This window comes from Anthonomus grandis, chromosome 16 (genome assembly GCF_022605725.1).
Source record: "Anthonomus grandis grandis chromosome 16, icAntGran1.3, whole genome shotgun sequence".
In the NCBI taxonomy this organism is placed as follows: Eukaryota; Metazoa; Arthropoda; class Insecta; order Coleoptera; family Curculionidae; genus Anthonomus; species Anthonomus grandis.
This window is the reverse complement of record NC_065561.1, coordinates 5,326,994-5,350,020: the sequence shown is the minus strand read 5'-3', so window position 1 is coordinate 5,350,020 and position 23,027 is coordinate 5,326,994. Positions and strand designations below refer to the sequence as shown.

General features: G+C 29.0%; 1 protein-coding gene across 1 annotated transcript; it reads left to right on the top strand.

Moving 5' to 3' along the window:
* The first annotated feature begins 387 nt into the window (after positions 1-387).
* On the top strand, positions 388-22,217 carry LOC126745768 (gustatory receptor for sugar taste 64f-like). Its single transcript, XM_050453757.1, has 8 exons — positions 388-801; positions 4,668-4,856; positions 4,918-5,066; positions 5,123-5,251; positions 5,312-5,466; positions 5,519-5,681; positions 21,829-21,918; positions 21,970-22,217. The coding sequence occupies exons 1-8, from the start codon at positions 510-512 to the stop codon at positions 22,045-22,047; spliced, it is 1,245 nt and encodes a 414-aa protein (XP_050309714.1). The 5' UTR covers positions 388-509; the 3' UTR covers positions 22,048-22,217.
* Positions 22,218-23,027: the final 810 nt, after the last annotated feature.

Genomic DNA, 23,027 nt, shown 5'->3' with positions numbered 1-23,027 from the left:
CCTATTTCCAGCGGCGTCTTTAAGGTACCGTATCTCTCTAGGGAGGGCTTATAGGAAATTTTTTTATACAAAAAAATACGATTTTATTTTCTTATTTACTATCTGAATCCGAGAGATTTTCCACATTTTCCGGGACACTCTATATAACAACAAGTCTCAAGGTGAAAATAAAACATTTTGAGTAAAATAAACATCGCATATCGATTTGTCCGACATAGATAATGGTTATAGCTTAATGATTATTTTTGTTAGAATTAAAGCAGGTCAAACAGGATTATAAAACTATCAGGTTTGATTAATTTATTATTTATAGATATCGCGGTGCGTTTGTATGTTATGAACTTTTAAAATTTGTTTGTGTTATTTGTTCTCGGTATTTATCCTGAACCTTAATATAAGTATGAATAAACAGTTTAGAGTTGTTTATTACTTCAATATAAATGAATGTTTCTCTAGAAAGCTACCCTTATTGACAAGTTACTTGAGAATTGGTATTTTTGGAAGTAAAAATGTTTCCATCAAAAAAATCTCGCATAATTCCTATAAAGCCCTCACGAGAACTAAAACCGAAATCAATCTCCGAAAAGACTATTTTCAATTCTTTAAAATATTTTATGACTACGTTGCAATTTTTAGGAATTTTACCACAATCAAATACCAACAAAAGCATCACCGAAATGCATTTTGAATGGATAAGTTGGAGGATTTTGTACACATTAATTTTGATTACATGTTTAATCTTTGCTGTTGGTTGCTGTTTTATGCATTGGGTAATGCATGGAAGTACTATATTACAAATAGGTAAAAATAATATATTTATATAGAGATTGTGACAATGTAGATAGTTTTTAACAATTTATCCTGACCTTAAAGTACAATAAATTCGTTAAACGAAACCTCTTGTTTTTTCAGTAAAAAATGAAACTATGAAATGTAAAACATAAAATACCTAATTGACAGGTAATTTTAGTGTCTCTTAAATGATGTTAGCATATTGATACAAGATTAACTTAAATATAATAATTAAAACGTACGCGTTATATGACTGAAAAACTATCTAAATGTTATACGCACCACAAATTAGTTTAATGTATAAAAATCATAAAAATAACTGTCAAAAAATTAATCTATTAAAGTGCGAAAATAAGGGATGATCTGTGTTGAAGGTTTTAGTTGGTAATGAAGTTAGTTTGTAGAATTGTAAATTATAGTTTTTTCTCTGAATAAAGTGTATGAAGTTTTTTTTTGTTAGTCAACGTAAAGCTTTTTTAATATTATCTGGCTAAAATAATCTGACAACTAAGCAAATTTGGGGAGGCTAAGTTACTAATAAATATTTTTAGAGCAAATTTTTCATTATAGAAAATTTTATTTTTATTTTTTACTTTTATTAGCACCAGAAGCGTTTAATTTTGAAAATAGACTCTATTACATGCCAAATGGTAAATGACCCTCACTCTTGTGAATGAAAAAACTGATGAGTAATTTTAAGACAAAAAAATCAATTAAACACTTATCGATTACAGTAATAAATAGTCACGATACAGGGTGGTTAATAAAAAATATGCTTTTTCTGAAATATCTTAGGTATACTTTAGCCACTTTTGTTGTAGGTTGTAATTCTTGTTTAATTAGATTTTTTAAGTCCAGTGGCGTTTTTATAGTAGTATGGTAGAAAAATGCACTTTTATGGAATTTTTAAATGCTTTTTAGATAAGCCAGTTAAAAATAGAACTTTTTTTTACCTCTGTAAAGTGAATTGAACATAAACATATTATTAAATTCCTCGACGTATATCACGTGGACATTTCATTCTTCAGAACTAGAATCGTCAATGGTAGGTCGAATTATTATTTTCGGGTGAGGTTGGTAGAATCGTATAGTTCTTTTTTGTTTTAATTACGCGTTCTACCCAATTTTTCCTTATATTACTTTCGAATTCTGCAACAGCTTGGCGTATGTTTTCAATAGCTGCCGCGCTCAATGTTACTGCAGTGTTGTACTTTCGAAGCTGTTATTTTAAATTTATCCTAAACTAATTCAATCGGATTAAAAATGCAATAATATGGAGGCAATCTTAAACCAGTATGTTTATTACTTTTGTCAATAATATGAATAAGATAATCATTTTTTTAAGTTATAATCTCTAATTTTATTTAACAACTCCTTTTTTAATAAAATGTTGTCGGGTACAGGCATGTTCTTAATTTTTATAAAAGTTATGAGATCTTGTCTTTTAAAACTAGTATTTGATATTCTATTTAAAATTCTTAGTCAAATATCCTAGATGCATTATCCATAATATTTGACTGAGTTTGGAAGAAGAGCTGATTAGAGAACCATTTTTCAAATAATGTAGCTGTTATAACTTCATTGTCACCGGCCGAAAATTAAAAAATATTTTTAGCAGACAAAAGTAACGCATTTTTAACAAATCCTTCGTACTGCTGACATGAAGTATAATAACTTGTTTGCCTCTTGAGTATGGCGCATTCAATTCGTGGAATTATTAATTCAGCATTATTTATCTACGTCATGCATATCAAACCACGCTTCAGTTAAATATATTATATGTCTATTTAAGTTACGATATAACTTAATACTACGCCACGGTTTTAAAATATTCTAAATATTAAAGGCGGTTTTTTCGCGGCGGCATAAGCACTACTATCGACGACCGATGCCGACGCACACTTGCATCTTTGTAAATCCCCCGCCGCATAGTCTGCTCCCGGTGTACCGCGATCTGAAAACAATTCTGAAAAAAACAGTAAATTTTAAACTGGTCCCGGTCTATCAGTTTTTTCGTCGGCACGCTTTCATCGTTTTCATAGTCATTCAAGTGAGAATAAAACGACTATACCATTAGGCATAGATCTAATGTTTCTAGTGGGATGTTAAGCCATTTTTCTTCTACTGCAATAATAAAAAGCAAGAAGAAAATTTGTAATATCACCTCTCAATGCATTGAGAGTTATGGATCCATAAACAATTTTTTCTTCGGCTCTCCCAAAGGAAAAAATTCGTAAAACATGGCTAAAATTCCTTTCGTCTTCCAGAACTCAAATTTTGAACGACTTTGGCGCTCTTTTTTTAATTTTTTTTAACAAGGTCTGGCATATATATATATCTATAGATATATACATATACATACACACACATATATATATATATATATATATATATATATATATAAACAATAAAGAATATGTGAGAAATCTCTCGGATTCGGGTAGAAAAGAAAAAAATAATATGGAACTTTCCTATAACACCCTAATAAAATATTTTTATTTCAATAAACTCGTTTAATAGTTTTATATAAGATTATAAAATCGATTCCAGTCCATAATAGAGCATTTACAAAATTATTTTATTAATTTTATATTATTGTAAGGCGGTGTCAATACCATTATAAAATATATCACATATATTTCAACCAACACAATTTGTATTCAGCTGAGATCACACTTATAGAGATTAATAAAATTAACAAAGTTTATAAGCTCCATACCTTTTGTAAAAAGAAAAGATAAATGGCGAAATTGAAAACAACATCACGCCTACCATAGCGGCTTAGCTGTAATAATTATTATAAAGGAAAACATTTTTTCAGGGCGAATATTTTCTTACGCAATGAATTTTACTGACATTATAAGTGCATATTCGCATCTCATTTTTGATTCTTCTTCGGGATATTAAAGATTTTGAATAGGTAAAAAGAATTTCCTAAAATTAAGATTAAAAAAATATCGATTTGTTCGCACAATTTTGTCTAATATTTATATTATGTACATAAATAAATTATAAATATCAAAAACTAAATCGTAATTCAAGTATGTTTGTCTTAAAATTGAATATGAATTTAATTTAATTTGTAAAAACCAATATGGCGAAAATAAACCTAAATAAACATCATTCAAAAATGGCGTCACTAGATAAATCTATTTAATTTTATAAGAAACACTAATATTAAATAATTACTGTACATACTCTGTAATAAACATACTTTACATAATCTGTAATAAAAGCGATATATATTTTAATGTTATAAAGAATCCGCTTAAAATATAATTGTTTTATTCGCGAACGTTATCAACATTTAACAGGCGCTTTTATAGATGTAAAATTCAAGAGCAAAGGTTTGATTTTGTATTCTGATTTAAGAGATCTGAAGGAATAATATTTGGTATTTCCCTTTTAAAATGACCCAATTTTTAATAATTTTCCAAGAAGAAATTCTAAACATTTTGAAAAAAAATATACTATAAATAAGTTTTGGCAAGAAAAAACAAAACATATTCGATTCTACGAAATATTATAAATTAATTTAAAGCCAAAGTCTTCAAAAAGTTATATAATATTCTTAAACAACAATTGTGAATAAAAAACACATATTTATTTTACAAAACTTTTATAAATACTATATAAATAAAATTTTAGATAGTGTAATAAAATATTTTTATAAACATAATCCTTATAACTATAAAATCACTGAAAGTAATTTGTTTTATAATAAAATGATTTTATATATGTTTTCTAGATATGTTTTAAAACAATTATAAAGCAACTAAATAACATAACAATAACAACTTTATTATATAAATATATTTATTTAGAATTGGTTATTTTAGTTTAATTGTCCCAAATCATTTTTGTTTTGCTTATAGGAAACGGTGTATTTTATGGAGGCTCCCTCGTAACAATGATTTTGTACTTGCGTCTTGCAATGCAATGGTCGAAATTAATGAAATCCTGGTGCAATATCGACAAACTAATGCACATAAATTATGGATATCCAAAATGTTTGGATAAAAGAATAAATATTTTTACTTGTATATTTTTATCACTCGGTTTAGGTAAGAGCCCATATTCAATCCATAACGGTTTTTTTTAATATTAATTAAATAACTTTCTTAGCCGACTATATATTGAGTGTATGCAGCAGACTTGAGACTTTATATGCTCTATATGGTAAGAACACCACAGCTAAAATTTACTATAACGACACTTTTCCACAGTTTTTTGTATATATTCCATATACTATACCCTCAGGCATATTTTGTACGGTAATTTAATAACATCTTGTAAAATTAATTAGGTATCTAATTATAAAATTTGATAGATAATGACCTTACATTCAAGTTTAAGCTGGGCACTTAACGATTTATTTATAATTATTACAAGTTGTGCCATAGCCTTAAGATTTCAACAAATTTATTGCAGAATATCTCTGAAAATGCAAAAACATAAAGTAAGTCATATTAAAAATTCTAATTGGTCAGTAATCCTAATAGTTCATAAAATATTTTAGGGTAATTGTGTATTATTTTGGAAAGAGATTCGAGAAGACTATGACAGACTAGCCAGTTTTTGTAAAGAATTGGATGAGCATTTATCGCCCATTATATTGCTGTCATTTTTTCTTAATATATTTTTCTTACTGATACAGCTTTATCATAGTTTAGAGTAAGAATTAATTTATTTTTCTATCTGAATTTGTAACTTATTCATATTTTAGGAAAATTGCTTTGATTGTACGAAAAGTCTATTTTATTTTTTCTTTTGTCTATTTAATTTTTAAAACATCCATTGTCTCTCTGTATGCCGCTTGGATAAACGACGAAAGTAAATCTCCGACTACTATTCTTAACTCAGTTGATTCATCGTATTACAATGTTGAAGTAAGGCCCTCATAATTTATTTTAATGATAATTAAATAATTTATATATATACAGGGTGTTTCACGACGAATAGACGCGATCGATAGCTCAGAAACTAATTTTTCAAAAATGTTGAAAATTTGGCAATATGGCACAGTCGATGGGGGCCACACAAACATAGTTTTTCACATGAAATTAAAAATATGTCAAAAATGGTTACACTTAGGTATAGGACATTATACAAAAAATATACCTAGAATTTTATGTGGAAGCCAAAAACGTAAAAATATACAAGATGTTCCATTTAAAATAAGTTGACATCTACTTCCGGTATAACTGGAAACGTCACAACTATCAAAATATTTTAGTTGTGTGGCCCCCATCGACTGTGTCATGTTGCCAAATTTTCAAAATTTTTGAATAATTAGTTTCCGAAATATTGATCGCGTCTATTCGTCCTGAGACACCCTGTATATATATTTAACTATATACAGGTTGGCGAATAAAAGAATACACATATAAGGCATTATTTAGTTCAGTTCTGCGATCTATTAGAATCTTTGATGTGCCGCGAATAGTCCGTGTGCCGGTGTTGCTTGTATTGTCACATGACATGTTTAAATCGCAAAATTTTATGTGAAAACAGTTATAAAGTAATATTCCAAGCGATATTTAATCATTCCATTAAATAAATAAATGCTTTAAGCATTTTTTAAAAAATTTATACATTTCATTAGTAAAATTTGACTACATGCGCCCACGTACTATTTTGTTAGACGTCTGACCTCAGTCACAACCACTCAAGCGTAAAAAGTTGCACAGGTCCGGCCTTAAAATTTATTTGTATTTAAAACTTTATTATTCGGGATTTTTGGGTTTAGTTTTATTAAGTTAGAAATTCAGAATAGTTGATAGCAAGATAATATTTAATTTAAATATAAGATTTAAGTACGTAAAATGAGTTTAACCAAAAATTTTAACTTAATAAGTTTAGTTTTTAGCGCCATCAGTAGGGTGATGAGAGAATAGGTGGTATGAATTACTTAGGCCTATTTATTCTGTGGATTAAGGCATTAAATATTTACTTTTTGACACAAAAGGGTAAAATGCTTTGGTTTGTCGTCAAATTTTATATATTTTCTTTTTTACTTGGTGGTGATTATTAATGGGGAATTTGGCTGCCATATTCAATGTCCTTTATGATTGTTTTTTATTAATACATATTATGAAATATTATTATAATAACATACTCATAAAAACCCCCATCTCTATATTTAGTATCAACTTCTTTTGATAAAAAGTAATTATGTAGTCAGAAAAGTGAAAGTATATTTTTTTTAAATAAAGTTTTACATTAAAAATCATCTTGCTGTCTATATCTTATGCGTGTAAAAGACACAAGTTTTGCTTATAAAAAAACACACTTTACATCCTGAATGTAATATTTATTAATTTGTTTGCCTCATATTTAGTTATTGTGCAATTATGCATATTAGGAGAGATTTGATGAAAATTAACAAAAATAAATGCTTAAACTAAAAACTAAAAATCTTATACAAAACACTACATTTTAAGTATACTGCATCCTAAAACTACAGTGAGGATACTAAATACTTTTATGAATTTAACCACTCCTTTGAATCTGGCCCAAAGAGTTAATACAATTTTCTTAATTCTGTTTTTTTGCCTTTGTTATTTAGCAGTTTCTTCCATTAAGGAAGGAAACAGTTTCTCTGTTGTCAATCATAAATATATCATACCATGTTTCGGCTAAATAATACATGGCTCTTTCTTCCTCCCAAATTTTTATTAATTTTCTTCAAATATTCTATACACCACCTGACAATTCCATTACAGCAGCTCTTTTGTTAACCATCTTAAGCCTAAATCCAAGTTTTATCAGGTATCTCCGCAAGGTTGAGACTGAGAAATGTTTGTCCCTTGTCGATAAGATGTCTCTATGGTCAGAACCTTATTCTTTTTGTATTTAGAATACACACCTTTCCTTAGCAATTTGGCAATATCCGTGTCAAGTCCCTTTGATTGTCCTGCATCTTTCCTTTTTATTCTGCCTTTAATCCCCTTTTTTACAGGTATATTGTACTCTAGGGAACCGAGTACATTTTCCCGTACATACCGTCGAAGCATTTTAAGGTCTTTAGGTAAAAACTCACAGTAAAAACTGCAAAAAATTTAGACGAATACAGGCCAAATTCTAAATTCTCCACTTTCATAAACGTGTAAAAACCAAAACCGGCAAAACCCATCAAATAATAATAACCTTACAAGACCCCCTCCCAACTATTAAAGGTAATAGACCCATCCAACAACTATTTTAAAGGCGATAGACCCAGCCTTAAAGATCTCTTTAAAAACACGTCAAAAGTAATACAAAAACAGCCCAAAAATTTATTTGGGTACGGCCCCGTAATTCTCAAAATCAGTGGGATAGAGAGAGATACACAATCACTTGCACAGCCAAAAGTAGGAATCGCCAGAACGCAGGTGTTTTATCTTTGTTTAATAGACTGGCTAAAAAGAGGTGACAGGTCTGTGTGCTGGAAGTGTTTAAAATATGTTGTAAGATGCTTGGATTTTAGTCCGCGGTCAATTTTTTGATATTATTTTCTTGTGATATTATTTTCTTTCTAAAAATGGACATTTTCGAAAGAAAAATAAAAAATTGTATAAAACATGCGGTTGTACGTATATTTAAAATGATTTCATAGATAAACAATACAAAATTTTGCCATTTAAACATGTCTATCATACGACAATAAATACGACATAGGCACACGGACTAGTTAGTGCGGCATCTGCGACACATCAAACATTCTAATAGATCTCTGAACTGGACTTTAACACCACTTCTCGCTTACTCTCTATTTTCGGCACGCTACAATTAGCAGTCTCATTTTGCTGTGTGATTGAGCAGTATGCAATGGCTTCTTCTTAAAAGGCTATTTTAATTTTTTTTAATATTTATTATTACGGCTGTTTAAACTCCTCCCGAAAAAGTTCATTAAAAGGTTTTATGGTGGAAATTCGGCAGCACAAGATGCAAAGATTTATTACTCAGTTAATTTTGAAGATAGACGGATTCCTTGTGCTTAAATTATTATAAATATAGTGTCAAATTGTGAGACATCTTTTTGCCTTCAATGAAAGGGTCCAGGAGATAGAACGGCGCGAAGAAATGGTTTGTAGTGCTTTAGTTTTGGATATAACATGATCGAGCAGAAGTATTAGAGAGGAACTGGGTCTGTGCCATAATGTGACGAGTATTTGGAAAAAACCTGGATACAAATGCTTTAACTATTCCAAAAGTCAAAAGGTGTTTCCTGGAGATCAGTGGCGAAGAATGGCATTTTGTGAAACTAGGATGGAAAAGTCAAATGAAAATTTCTTAAAAATATTTTGTTTTCAGATTAATCCTCTTTTCCATTGCTTGGTACACACAATCCTTCCATTATTCGTTACCGGAAAAACAAGTACAGAAGTTTTCAGTTTCGTACTCAGTACCCTCAAAAGTTAAATGTTTGGGCTGGTATTTTGGGCGACCATAATATTGGACCATTTTTCATTGATGGTACTTTGAATGCCAAAAAATACCTTGAGTTGCTATAGAACCAAGTTTTTCCTCACACTCAATCAGTCTATTTTTAACAAAATGGCTGTCCTGCTCATAATGCAATTAATGTAAAGAATTTTAAAAAAATACTTCTGCTAACCGCCCTATTAGTGGGATTGGCAATATTAAATGGCCTCCACGATCTCCCGATTTGTCACTAAATGACTTTTGTTTATGGGGTTATCTCAAGGAGACTATTTATAGGCATCATAGTAGGCAACCGAACCCTGAAGACCAGTTCAGAAACAAATTTGTTGAACCCGCCAATTCCATTTTATCTCAAACTCTTTTGGAAGTAAGAAACAGCTTTTACGATAGGCAAACCTTTTGCAGAGATTAATTTGATTTTAATAAGAACAATGCATTAATTTTCAATATGCAATACAGAGTATAAAAAAATTGTAAAATTGCTTTTACACAAAAATGTTTTAAATTTTGCCGCAAGGGATACAGACTTATTAAAATGATAAAAAAATAATAAATTTAATTGAGCTCGAACCTCGAACACTAGCCATTTACTAGCCATTTCGCTGTCGCGGCGGTGCAACATCTCGGCTATTCGGAACTTTATATGTGTACTGATCCATTCACCAATCGGTATATATGTATACATATATATATATAGACATATACCGAGTGGTGCGTCGCCGAGCGGAACATTGGAAATCCCATGTAAATTCGAGTCCAAAGATATTGCAATAAATAATTGTAAATGTTTAACTCATAAGATCGAAAATAGATAAAGTGTAGAAAAATAAAATATAATAAAATACAATAACTTTTTTAAAAATATTAGAGAATTACATAAAAATATCAATTAATCAAATGTTCAAACAACACCCCATTAACAGCTAAACTATTGTTTAGTTGTTAATGGGGTTATTTAATATCATTTGGGTTAGGATATTTCCCATTTTTAACGTTACTTACTTTTAAGTTGATATTGGATTGATTTTATTACATTCTTACGAAATAGCGTTTTTTAACTGGTTTAGATTCTCAAATTTTACACTTTTATAAATGACAATTTTTAAATGACCCCACAAAAAGAAGTCATTCGGTGAAAGATCAGGTGACCTGGGTGTCCAAAGTATCCGGTATCTTGGACCAATAATATTGCCGTTAAAAGCATTTTCCAAGCACTCCCTAACCATATGGGTATTATGGGCCGGGCAACCATCCATTTGGTACCAGATCATTTGATCTTCCTGAACAACTTCTTCCAAGGCGGGTCCAATTTGATTTTGAAATAGGAAATAGGATAGAATATTAATTGAAATTTGAAATAGGTTTTAGCTGTTAGGTTATAGTCCATAAAAAAGGTTCCAATGATATGATGTCCGATAGTTCCCACGAATACATTTGTTTTTTGGGGATATTGTGTCCGAGTATAAACAAAGCGATGTTCATTTTCTTGGCTCCAATACCGGCAATTCTGAATATTTGGTTCATTGTTGAGGGTAAATGTACATTCATCGGTAAAACAAATATTTCTTAAAAAATTCCTATCATTATTTGCTCTTTCCATCATTTCAAAACAAAATGCCATTCTTCGCTCTTCATCTCCTTCCTGCAGGTCTTGATGTTTTTGAATTTATACGAAAATTTGTGTTTTTTCAAAGTGCGCAATACCGTTGTATGATGTTTATTTACCTCTTGCCTAAGAACCCTTGTACCTTAGAACATTGAAAGGCTAGAAGTAGCATGCCGTGTAAGCTTTGCTTGCAGCATCTCTGATGCTATGATGCCAAATGCTTATATAGAAAATGCAAAAATCACTTTATAATATCATGCAAAATTCAGTCGTTTCCGAAGGCACAAAACAATACTACTGCTCCCCTTTAATAAAATATCAAGCATTTTTTTTTAATAAAATATGATAAGATACTCTATATCGAAGTCAATATACAACGTTAAATAAATGTAAATAAAGTATCTTAGAGAAAACGGTAATGGCATCGCAACGCCGCTTGATCACATTGTTGATGCCACCGATACAAGCACTCTCTACCAGTGACGTCGTCAACAAATATTTTCATGATAAATATTTATTAATTATTATAGAGTTTGAGTATAAGTAATATTACCATTTATGTGTTTTTTTTTTAACGGACTTCATTAGAGGAAGGTCCTAATAAAAAACGTTTTTATGGAAATAAAATATTTTATTATTATAATATTATAGATTTCTTAATACATCATGTTTTAATACACACATTTTTAACATTTTTCAAAATTTAATTGCTATTGTTATATTGAACAAAACGTAGTTTTACATCACTTACTTTATATTACATAATATATACTTCTATGGTGTTGACTTTTTCAAAGGGACAGTATTGCTACAGCGGAAACAGTTAAACTACAAGGATGTTCAAATTGTGAAGGAGTTGCAGGTTTTTTAAAGGTTGTAAGACTTTTATTATGGGTATTTAGCCTTTACAATTTGTTTTGGGACATTTAACACTTACTAATATAATACCTAATACCAATTATATCATATTAATTTATACTAAAAAACAAAGCTTATTTAAGAATCACGACTATGTACAACAGATTAGATTAGATAATTTATTAGTAGTAATATACAAACTAGTATGTTGGACTTTTTCGGAAATCATGTTATTTCTTTCTTGTGTTATTTTTTAAGTATTTTAATAAGAAAGTGAATTTAAAAGAAAAAATAAAAAAAAGTGTTATATGATATTCCAATTGATCAATAAAATGTATGTTTTTATCAAGAATCTTTATAATATTATACATTTTAATGATTAATTGCATTTAATTAAACAAATATAACACAATAAAATACTATATCACTTTTAATTAAGATATATAGGTTAAGATGATACATGGCATAAAACTCTTATTTGTACTTAGAGAAAGAATTGAACAATAATTTTTAAATGTGCTATATTGATGTCTATTTTGAGTGTATTTTTACCTTTTCCTTGGCAGAATTAAGGAATGTGTAGCAATTAAACTAAACCGGCTTGGATGAGAAATAGTAATTGTTGACCTATACCCCACGGTTACTGTAAAACTATTAATCTCAGATGCAGTTATTGTTGATGATGAATGATCAGATCTGTAATTATACAAAATTTGGTGTATCAAGAATATTAATCTATTTTTATAAATACTTGTCTATATTAGCTTCATTGTTTATACTATATACTGTTTTGGAAGCCTAAGAAGATTTTGCACTCTTCAGGAAAGCTATCCCTGCAGCTTTTATATATATATTATAGTAAAAGCTGCAGGGGTATAGTAAAAGTTAAATTTTAGGGAAAGACAAAATTAACTTTAGATATAGATATCAATATTTAAATAAATTTCAAAATTTGTTAAAGGTAATAAAAAATTAGTAATTTCATCTATCTAGCTAATGTCTATATTAAAAAAACATACCTATATATAAATAGGTACATAGGTATTATACCCTTTTTCTGCCAAAACAACAAAAAAAAAACATAAAATTCTGTAATAAAACCATGGACAAAATTCTAGTTTTACATTTTTTGTAGCCTATTAATAGATCAATATGTTCAAAAAAATATTTAGATTTACAAATATAAATATTTTGGTATTTTACCTACACTTTCACATTCAAGTTCTTATTAGGTTTATATCTATAAGATTCCCTATTCTACAATTTATTGATGATGGTGCCCCATGATGTGATGTTATGAAAGTATCGGTACTTACTTATTAAAAAATCGGTTTGAATCACCTTTTTATCATGATGCGGCACAAACGACACAAGTTTGCCATCCTAGCAATTTATAAAAACACTAAAATGTGGCCTTTTTCCTTCTTAAACCAAAAATGACCGAAAATACACGGATTCCGAATATAGCCGTTTGACAGATGACACTACGCATATGGCTCAGACACTTAAGCTCCGGTGTTGTCGCTTCAAACTTTTTAGAAGCAGTCTTAGGGATAAGAGTGTTAATAATTTTGTTTTTTTTTTTCTTAAGGATATTAGATTTATTCTTAAAATAGATTAATTGTAGTATTTATACTTTTTATTTTAAATTTTCCTATAAAATACAACACAAATAAGTTAAATAACATTATAATGGTTGTTAAAATGTAGCTAAAAATTTCCTCCATTGGAAATTTGTGTCGACTTGACAACAGAGAATCGGCAAATATGTATGTAAACAAAACACCCCTCTTGCCCCTGTGCACATGTTGGACTCAAACAAAGTTGTTGCTTACTAATTCTAGCCTTTCAATGTTCTAAGACTTGTACTAACCATCTTGTTTTCCTCCACACTCAGTAGAATATTAAGATCTCTGTTCTCTCTTTCTTCGGCTCTATTTTCGATATCCTAAGTTGAACATTTACAATTATTTATTACAGTACCTTTGGACTCGAACTTATTGACAATACGTTTAATAGTTGAAATGGACGGAATGAGCTTAGTGAGGAAATAAACTGAAAACATAGATACTGCTCTAAAACTGTTTCCCGCATAATACCACTTAATTATGGTGATCTTTTTCATCTTTAGTAGGAGGCTGCATGGCTGTAAGTCCCATATTTTGCCCAAAATAAGAATTGTGATACCTTATAGACCTACGTTTCAAAGGGGTTTGATATTTTTTTGTTTGAAGAATAAACTACCGTTAAGACATTATTTATTTCAAATCTGTTAAATTATATTAAACCTTTTTTGTAATAAACTTTGTTATATCAACATAGTAATCGATTTAAGTTCTCAGATAGCTTTCTTTTAATATTTCATTCTTCTAATGTTCATGGACGGGTTAAACTTTATTTTTTTATAGAACTGCACAGAAAATAATCCAGACGTAGGAAACATGTTACAAAAGAGCAATTGCGACGAATCCATTTATCTCAAAAATGTTCATTAAATCATCTTTTCACATAAGCATTGGGGATCAGAGCGCCATCTAGCTAAATATACAAAATCTCTCTATAAGTTAACGGCAAATACTGAACAGCTTTCGAAAATTCATTTTGCAGGAAAATCAAAAATCTCACACTCTTTAAAGTTGTATTGAAAAATAACGGTTCAATAATGTAGTGTTTTAAAATATAACACCACACATTTACTTGCTCAGAATATTGATTTTTGCAATTAAATACCCAGTGGAGTAATAATTCTCACTACTCCAATATGAGAGTAATTAATAAATTATTACTGTTTTTTTTTTTAATTTAATGACATCTTATAAAATTAATTAGGTATCTAATTATAAAATTACAGATAATGACCTTGCATTCAAGCTTAAGCTATAGACTAAACTAATATTAACTTTTAATGAATATTTTTAAGATAAATAAATTGCTCGCAATAGTCCTTTTGTAACATGGCTACCTAGATCTCTAGACCTTAACACCTCCGTATTACCTTCTGCGGGTGCTATCAAAAAAAAAAATTATAAAACCTGTCCGTGAACATTAGAAGAGCTGAAAACTCGAATAAGACAAGCATATGAACTAATTTCTATTTAAGAATAATGAAAAGTTTGCTTTAGAAACAGGCAAATTTATAAAACACCCGTTAGAATTTATGGTGATTAGGCCGAAGATGGTGAGTTTTAATTTCTTTTTATTCATTCGCTTTGTATGTATGTACTTACAAAATTGTAATAAAAATTAAAATGTCTGATTTTAGTGACACACCCTTTATTAATATTTATCAAAATTAGAACTTAAGTATCTTATGTAAAGAGAATTCAATATAATTTAACAGATTTGAAATAAATTGTGTCCTAAAGATAGTTTATTATTGAATCAAAAAGTATCATCAGGAAAAAAATCGCTTAACAAACAACCAACATATTGGCTTATATCCATCTTAAGTAGGACAGCCATTATATATATACGTATATATAGTTATATATATCGGGTGACACAGAAAAGAGAGAACACTTAATAACTTTTTTACTTTTTAAAATAAAAAAATGAAATTTGGTATATCTATATTTGACCTATTCTATTGTTTTCCATCACTTCCGGTTTAACAGGAAATGACACTTTTTATTTTAGAAGGGACACTTGGTATAATATTACGTATATCGATAGAAAATAATATTCTGAAAACAATAATACTCTATTTGCTACTGTTTGTTTTATACTCATAGAAAAAAAAATTTTATAAATTTTAAAATAGGAGGCCATGATGCGTTGAAAGTTTTCATTTTCCTTAAGTTAAGTTACCTTTAAGTCTTTTCAAGTAATCAGGGAAAAATAGTTTTCATTACATTTTATGACTTAACTCTTCTACACGTCCATTCAAAATGTCGAAATCTTTAATTAAGGCTTTTACATTATTTTTTAAATAGCACATTATTGGGAACAACCACTTTTAAAATGCGGTTTCTTTCTCCCAATAATTTGATATAATATTTTTTTAAATCGGTTGATAAATAAGCCAATAAGAAGATAAAAAAAGGTGTAAATAAAAATTAAAATGTGAATAGTGACAGTGATATAATAACAAAGGTAATTAAGCAAAATGATTTAAATAATAGTTAAATTTTAATATGAGGGTAATACGGCGAACACATATTGTTGGAAATAGATTTAATTTAATATCTGAGGTAGATGAAAATACATACAGTTTGATTATAGAAAGAGAAAGAATGAATATAGGATGGAATCGCTATCCTGGGTTCGATGAATATGGCATAATTATGTGTTACAAGTGTTGTCAATATAGTCATGTTAGTAAAGACCGCACACCAAACAAAGTATGTCCAAAATGTAGTGAAAATCATCATAGTAAAGAATGTAATAGTACTCTTATTAAATCTTCGAATTGTATGTCGAATAAAAAATATGGCTTGCTTCTTAATATTAATCATGTGGTTTGGGATAGAACTAATTGTGAAACTCTTAAAAGAATCGAATATATTTAAAAGGGTAAATTTATTAAATAGCAAATAGATTCTGAAATCTTATGTTCAAGTTTTATATATTTTAATTGCCAGCCACAGCTTTTGCTTTTATCCAAAACTCATGTTTGTGCAGATATTGATTTGTGTGCGTTGAATGTTGATGGTTACCATATTGAACAATGCTTCACAGATAATAAAAGAACTGGAGGAGTCGTAGCATTAATAAGAAGTGATCTCAAATATAAATTAAAATGTGTTCAAAGTTATATATGGTGTCTATCGCTGCAATTTTCAATATCAAGAGTCAAATATCTTTGTACTGTTTTATATCATCCACCTCAAACTGAAAATGCAAAGTTTGTGGACTTTTTTAATGATTATCTTGATCAGGCTAGTGCGTTTGAGGGTGTCAACATTATTGTAGGAGACTTTAATATTGATTTACTTAAACCTTCATTTTATGGTAAAAAAATTCTATCTTCCATATACTCAAATGGTTTTTCTCAAATTGTTGACTCCTTCACTCGTATTACAGATAGAAGTCAGACATTAATTGATTATATTGTGACCAATAATGCAAATTTGTCATTTAAGGTTCATTTAACACCCAAGATAAGTGATCATTGTATTCTGGCTGTACATCCTGCTCTGAAAATAAATGAAAACCGTGATATGATTATTAATCGAAGGTGTATAAAGAGCTACAATGTAAACCAATTCCATGATTATCTTTATGATGCTGAATGGACAAATAATAGTGCGGATGTGAATATTTTGGCAAATATTTTTGTTGATCGTATCACAAATATATTAAATTCTATGTGCCCAAATAAAACCATTGTTCTAAAACAGAAATATTTGCAAAAAGATTGGATTACGTTTGATATCCGTGAAAGAATGAATGTAAGAGATAATTTATATGTTAGGGCTGTTGTAGAAAGATATGATAAGATATGGAGGGAATACAAAAGAGTACGAAACTTAATTGTTAATCAAATTAAAAAGATAAATATTTTAGAGAAGTTATTAATGAAAATAAAAAAAATCCGCGTGAAATGTGGAAAAACCTAAAAAAGTTACTTTCTGGAGAAAATATTTTATTACCAAACGAAATTAAATTTGATGAATTACAAATTGCAACAAAGTCGAATCAATATTTTAAAAATAGTATTATTGATATTATCAATAATATTCCAAACTATTCTCTCTTTTATGACACCTTTGTCAATCCCCCTAATATTCAATATCCGGAGTTCTCAAATTTCAGAGAAATATCCCTAGCTGATTTAAAGATAATTCTGAAAAAGATGAAGAATGTCGGATGCGGAGAAAATGGAGTTTTAAAAAAGGTTTTGTGTAACGGTTGTAGCGTGGCTGGAAATTGACATTTAAATATAGTAAATACATCACTGTCAAGCGGAGTATTTCCAGAGGCTTGGAAAGTGTCAACAATAATCCCTGTACCAAAAGTACAAAATACTGTTTCTCACAATGAGTTTAGACCTATAAAAACCACGGAGGTTTATAAGAATGTGTTAGAACTTGCTGTGAAATAACAATTACAAAAATTCTGTGATTCTATCCTTATTTTCGTAATAAATTAATCAGGTTTTCGTAAGCGTCACTCATGTGAATCTGCTGTAATTAATATATTCGATACCTTTTTAAAAAAACTGGATAAGGACAACTTTGTTCTAGCTGTGTTTCTCGATTTTAAAAAAATTGGAAAAGATTGGGTATTAAAGTAATTGTAAAATAGAGCTTTTTGCTGACGACACTATGATTTATTTAATCGAGAGGGATCCAAATGAAATGCAAATAATTCTTAATAATGATTTAAATTTAATCTAATTTATTTAAATGACTTTGCAGTAATAGTCTTTGTCTAAATACATCAAAATCGAAATGTTGTTTATTTGGGAAATAGAGCAAATTAATGCACATCAATGTGAAATATATTAACATTGTGGTAAATAATGAAAAGATACAATATGAGAGTCAAATTAAATATTTAGGAGTAATATTTGATTGTAACTTAAATTTTTATGCACACGCTGATTATATAACTAAAAAATTTTTCAAAAAAATTGGTTTCATTGCAAGAGTCGGAAAACAACTATCAATGGTACAAAACCATTATTGTATAATAGTATTGCAGCTCCACATCTTGAATTTTACTCAACAATTTTATACAATTTACCAAACTTTAAAATTGAACAGTTGCAACTTGTACAGAACAGAGCAATGAGCAAGACTTTGAAATGCAATAGATATACACCAATCGTAATGATGCATAACGGCCTGAATATATTGTCTGTTAAGCAAAAATTATGTTTAGCATCTATGCTTTTTCGTATAAAGTTAAAAATAATATGTTACCATCATATATTTGTAAGAAGGTGAAGTTTTTTAGAGATGTTTATCATTATCAAACTCGAAACTGTAACAATTTTATACTGATCGATAGGTGTAACTTTAACCAGATGTTAAATTCTGTCCTACAGAGAGGCTTACAGGATTTTAATAGATTACCAACAAGCATAAGAGACGGTAATTATAAATATTTTTAAAAGGCTGGTTAGGACACATATATTGTTCTAGGATTTTTGTTGCCTTTGCCTAATTGTTTTTTATTGTTTTCATTTTGTTTATTTCCATAGTATGTTGTTTAGGATCACTATTTTAGCTTAACACTTATTTTAAGTTTAATTTTAGTATGTGGCTTGAATTATTATAGTAAATATATGTGCAGATATATTTACTTATATATATATTATTATATTTTATTTAACATTTACCTGACATAACATAAGTACACAAACGGTAAACAAACAGAAAAAATTTGAGGTTTATAAATTATTTTAATACAAAACTTTTTACTTTACATGTATTGTTCGAAGCGACCACCTTCTTATCGATTGAAAGTACGTATGCGCAGGAATATAGCGTTCGACATATTAACTTTTTCTTCATACATATGCTAAACATTTCAAATATTAGCAAATTTATTTAAATAACCTATAATAATTGCGCTTAACAAGATGTCATGTATTATGTCAATTGTAAAATAAATTAAGAACGCGTCAAAACGCAGCCTATTTAAAAATCAAAAGCCTTCTATGCTATTTTTAATAAATAAAAGCGTTTATTTATGTGACTTAGTTTTTTTCTTCTTATGAGCTTATTTATCAATCGATTTAAGAAATAATTATATGAAATTATTGAGAAAAAAAAACCGCATTTCAAAAGTGGTTGTTCCCAATAATGTGCTGTTTAAAAAATAAAGTAAATGCCAAAATTAATGGTTTGGACAGTTTAAATAGGCGTGTAAAAGATTTGTCATAAAATGCAATAAAAACTACTATTCCGTGATTACTTGATTAAAAATTAAAACATTAAACGCATTCATGGCATCCTATTTTAAAATTTAAAAGAATTAATTTTTCTATGAGTATAAAACAAAAAGTAGAAAATACAGTATCATTGTTTTCAGAATATTATTGTTATCGAAATACGTAATAATATACTAAGTGTCCTATTTAAAATAAAAAAGTTAGTGTCACTTCCTGTTAAACCGGAACTGCTGGAAAATAATAAAATATGTCAAAAAATGCTCTTATAACTATTCTAGGGCTATACCAAATTTCATTTGTTTATTTTAAAAAGTAACAAAGTTATTTAGTGTTCCCTTGTTTATGTGTCTTTGTTCTGTATATATATATATATGTATGTAAATATTAAGAGGGTCAATTATTGGCTTCCCTGTACATTTTATAGAAAAAATCTAAGAAAACTTTTTGAAAAGATCAATCTGGCAAACCCTCGTGCAAAGTTTCAAAAAATTTTAATAAGCAAATCTTGAATTATTTGTTTAAATGTATTTGCAAAATTAGCAAATTTTCGGTTCAGGTAAAACCAAAACGGACACCAGTAAAATGAATATTGTCACTGACGTGAAGAAAAGTGTCAATAAATCAGTGACAGTCGATATTTGAAAACAAGTATGAATTAATCAATCGACAAAAAAATAGCCATAATTAAGTGGCATTATGCGGGAAACAGTTTTAGAGCAGTATCTGAAATATTTTCAATTTATTTCCTCACTAAGCCAATTCCGTCCATTTCAACTATTAAACGTATTATCAATAAGTTCGAGTCCAAAGGTACCGTAATAAATAATTGTAAATGTTTAACTCAGGATATCGAAAATAGAGCCGAAGAAAGAGAGAACAGAGATCTTAATATTCTACTGAGTGTAGAGGAAAACAAGATGGTTAGTACGAGGGTTCTTGGGCAAGAGGTAAATAAACATCATACAACGGTATTGCGCACTTTAAAAAAACACAAATATTATTCGTATAAATTCGAAAAATATCAAGAGCTGCAGGAAGGAGATAAAGAGCGAAGAATGGCATTTTGTTTTGAAATGATGGAAAGAGCAAATAATGATAGGAATTTCTTAAGAAATATTAGTTTTACCAATGAATGTACATTTATCCTCAACAATGAACCAAATGTTTAGAATTGCCGGTATTGGAGCCAAGAAAATGAGCATTGCTTTGTTCATACTCGGATACAATATCCCCAAAAAACAAATGTATTCGTGGGAATTATCGGACACCATATCATTGTACCCTTTTTTATGGACTATAACCTATAAGCTGAAACCTAGTTGGACTTATTTCAAAAGCAAAATGGACCCGCCTTGGAAGAAGTTGTTTAGGAAGATCAAATGATCTGGTACCAAATGGATGGTTGCCCGGCTCATAATGCCCGTATGGTTAGAGAGTGCTTGGAAAATGCTTTTAACGGCAATATTACTGGTCCACGACACCGGATACTTTGGCCAGCCAGGTCAATCTGATCTTTGACCGAATGACTTATTTTTGTGGGGTCATTTAAAAAGTGTTATTTATAAAAGTGTAAAATTTGAGAATCTAAGGCAGTTACAAAACGCTATTTCGTTAGAATGTAATAAAATTTCCCAATATCAACTTAGTAACGTTAGAAATGAATTTTATGATCGGTTAGGATATTGTTTAGCTGTTAATGGGGGGTTGTTTGAACATTTGATTAATTGATCTTTTTATGTAATTCTCTATTATTTTTAAAAAAGTTATTGTATTTTATTTTATTTTTCTACACTTAGTAAAATATTAAGAGTTCTGTTCTCTCTTTTTTTGGATTTATTTTCGATCTTCTGAGTTAAACATTTACAATTATTTATTGCAATGTCTTTGGACTCGAATTTACTAACGATAGGTTTAATGGTTGAAATGGATCAGTTTTTTGATGGATCAGATTTCTTGTATTCGGCTGTACTTTAGATTTGACAAAGCCTCATAACAAATTGTTTGCTGGTGGCTGGTGTCTGGTTTTACCTGAACCGAAAATTTGGTAATTTTGGAATTATATTTAATTGAATAATTCAAGATTCGCTTATTAAAATTTTTTGAAACTTTGCACAAGGGCTTGTCAGATTGATCTCTTCAAAAAGTTATGTTATATTTTTTCTGTAAAATGTACAAGAAAGCCAATAATTGACCCCCTTAAAACTTACATGGGATTTCCTATGTTCCGCTTGGCGACGCACTACCCGGTATATACACATACACATCATATACATTATATAATATAATAACGATATTTTTTTGACAGATTAGTCGCCTATTGGTTCAAATAAGTTTTGACAAAACTACATTAACCGGTTGTAAAATGTTTTCAGTAAAAAGAGGCATTATTTTAAGTGTAAGTTTTTATGTAAAATATTTTTAAAATTTTTATACAGCAATTTTTTAGGTTGCAAGTGCTATCGTCACATATGAACTAGTTCTCATTCAATTTAGCCAGGCCAATTTATATGATATTGATTCATAATGCCTTAATACTTGCTTGTCTAGAAACAAATCGGTTAAGGGGATCCTATAATATACATAAAAAAAGTGTTTGGTGTTTTTATTTCAGTAATACGTTCTTCGAATTTTTAAATAAGATGTTTTGTTATCTTGCTGCTTATAAAATTAATAATAAAAACTTTCATTTATTAATGAGCTTTATTAGGTGAACTACATGCCTAAACTTACAACAGGTTAAAGGCTCAGATCTATCAAGATTTGAAGTAAAGAACCAGTAATAAACTTATAGTCCAGAACTTAAAATGCAAAAAACATTAAATTGTTTTTGCTATGAAGATCTTTTATTATAATAGGTAATTTTTTACATGATTATTTGATTGGTCGCTCCTGTTTATGATCTTTCGAATCTATATAAAGTCACCAAGATTGGACACTAGTCAAGATTGATTTTATTAACTTAACTAAAAATACTACTAAGAATATTGCAAGGAAATTATAAAACGCCGCATAACACCTTTGTTGATAATGATCCGTCACATACCTAACTAAGCTGCAATATTTTAACAATACTGTGTTTTGTTTAACTTTTTTTGATCATCACAGCGTACGTCTCATATTATAGGAGGCATGAACATATAGTACATATCTCATATTCTTTAAGTTTAATCTGTCGAGAGCTAGATATAATAGGTTTATCTTTCAAATCATTTGAGTGTAAACCCAACCTTAATGTACTGCCATGCCGAAAAGATTTAAGTTTTTAAAACGCCTAGTCATTTGCAGTATTAATGCAAATATTATAGTCACATAGTCATTTGCAGAAGTCAATTTTTTTTTTAAAAACATCGTTATTTTTTCAACATATTTTTTATATAAAAAACACAAATAATTTAATTAGTGCGAATACCCCAATTTGCTCTTTTAATTTTTATAACAATTAAATAGCAAACTAAACGATTATGCTTTGCTACTATAATAATAATAAGTCGTTCAATTCTTTCC

Bases quoted from the DNA above. Each gene is read 5' to 3' on its own strand.
- LOC126745768 (XM_050453757.1), top strand. From the start codon at position 510: ATGTTTCCATCAAAAAAATCTCGCATAATTCCTATAAAGCCCTCACGA. The intron at 5,067-5,122 runs GTAATTTAATAA...AAAATTTGATAG, and splicing joins CCTCAGGCATATTTTGTACG to ATAATGACCTTACATTCAAG. The intron at 5,252-5,311 runs GTAAGTCATATT...AAAATATTTTAG, and splicing joins TGAAAATGCAAAAACATAAA to GGTAATTGTGTATTATTTTG.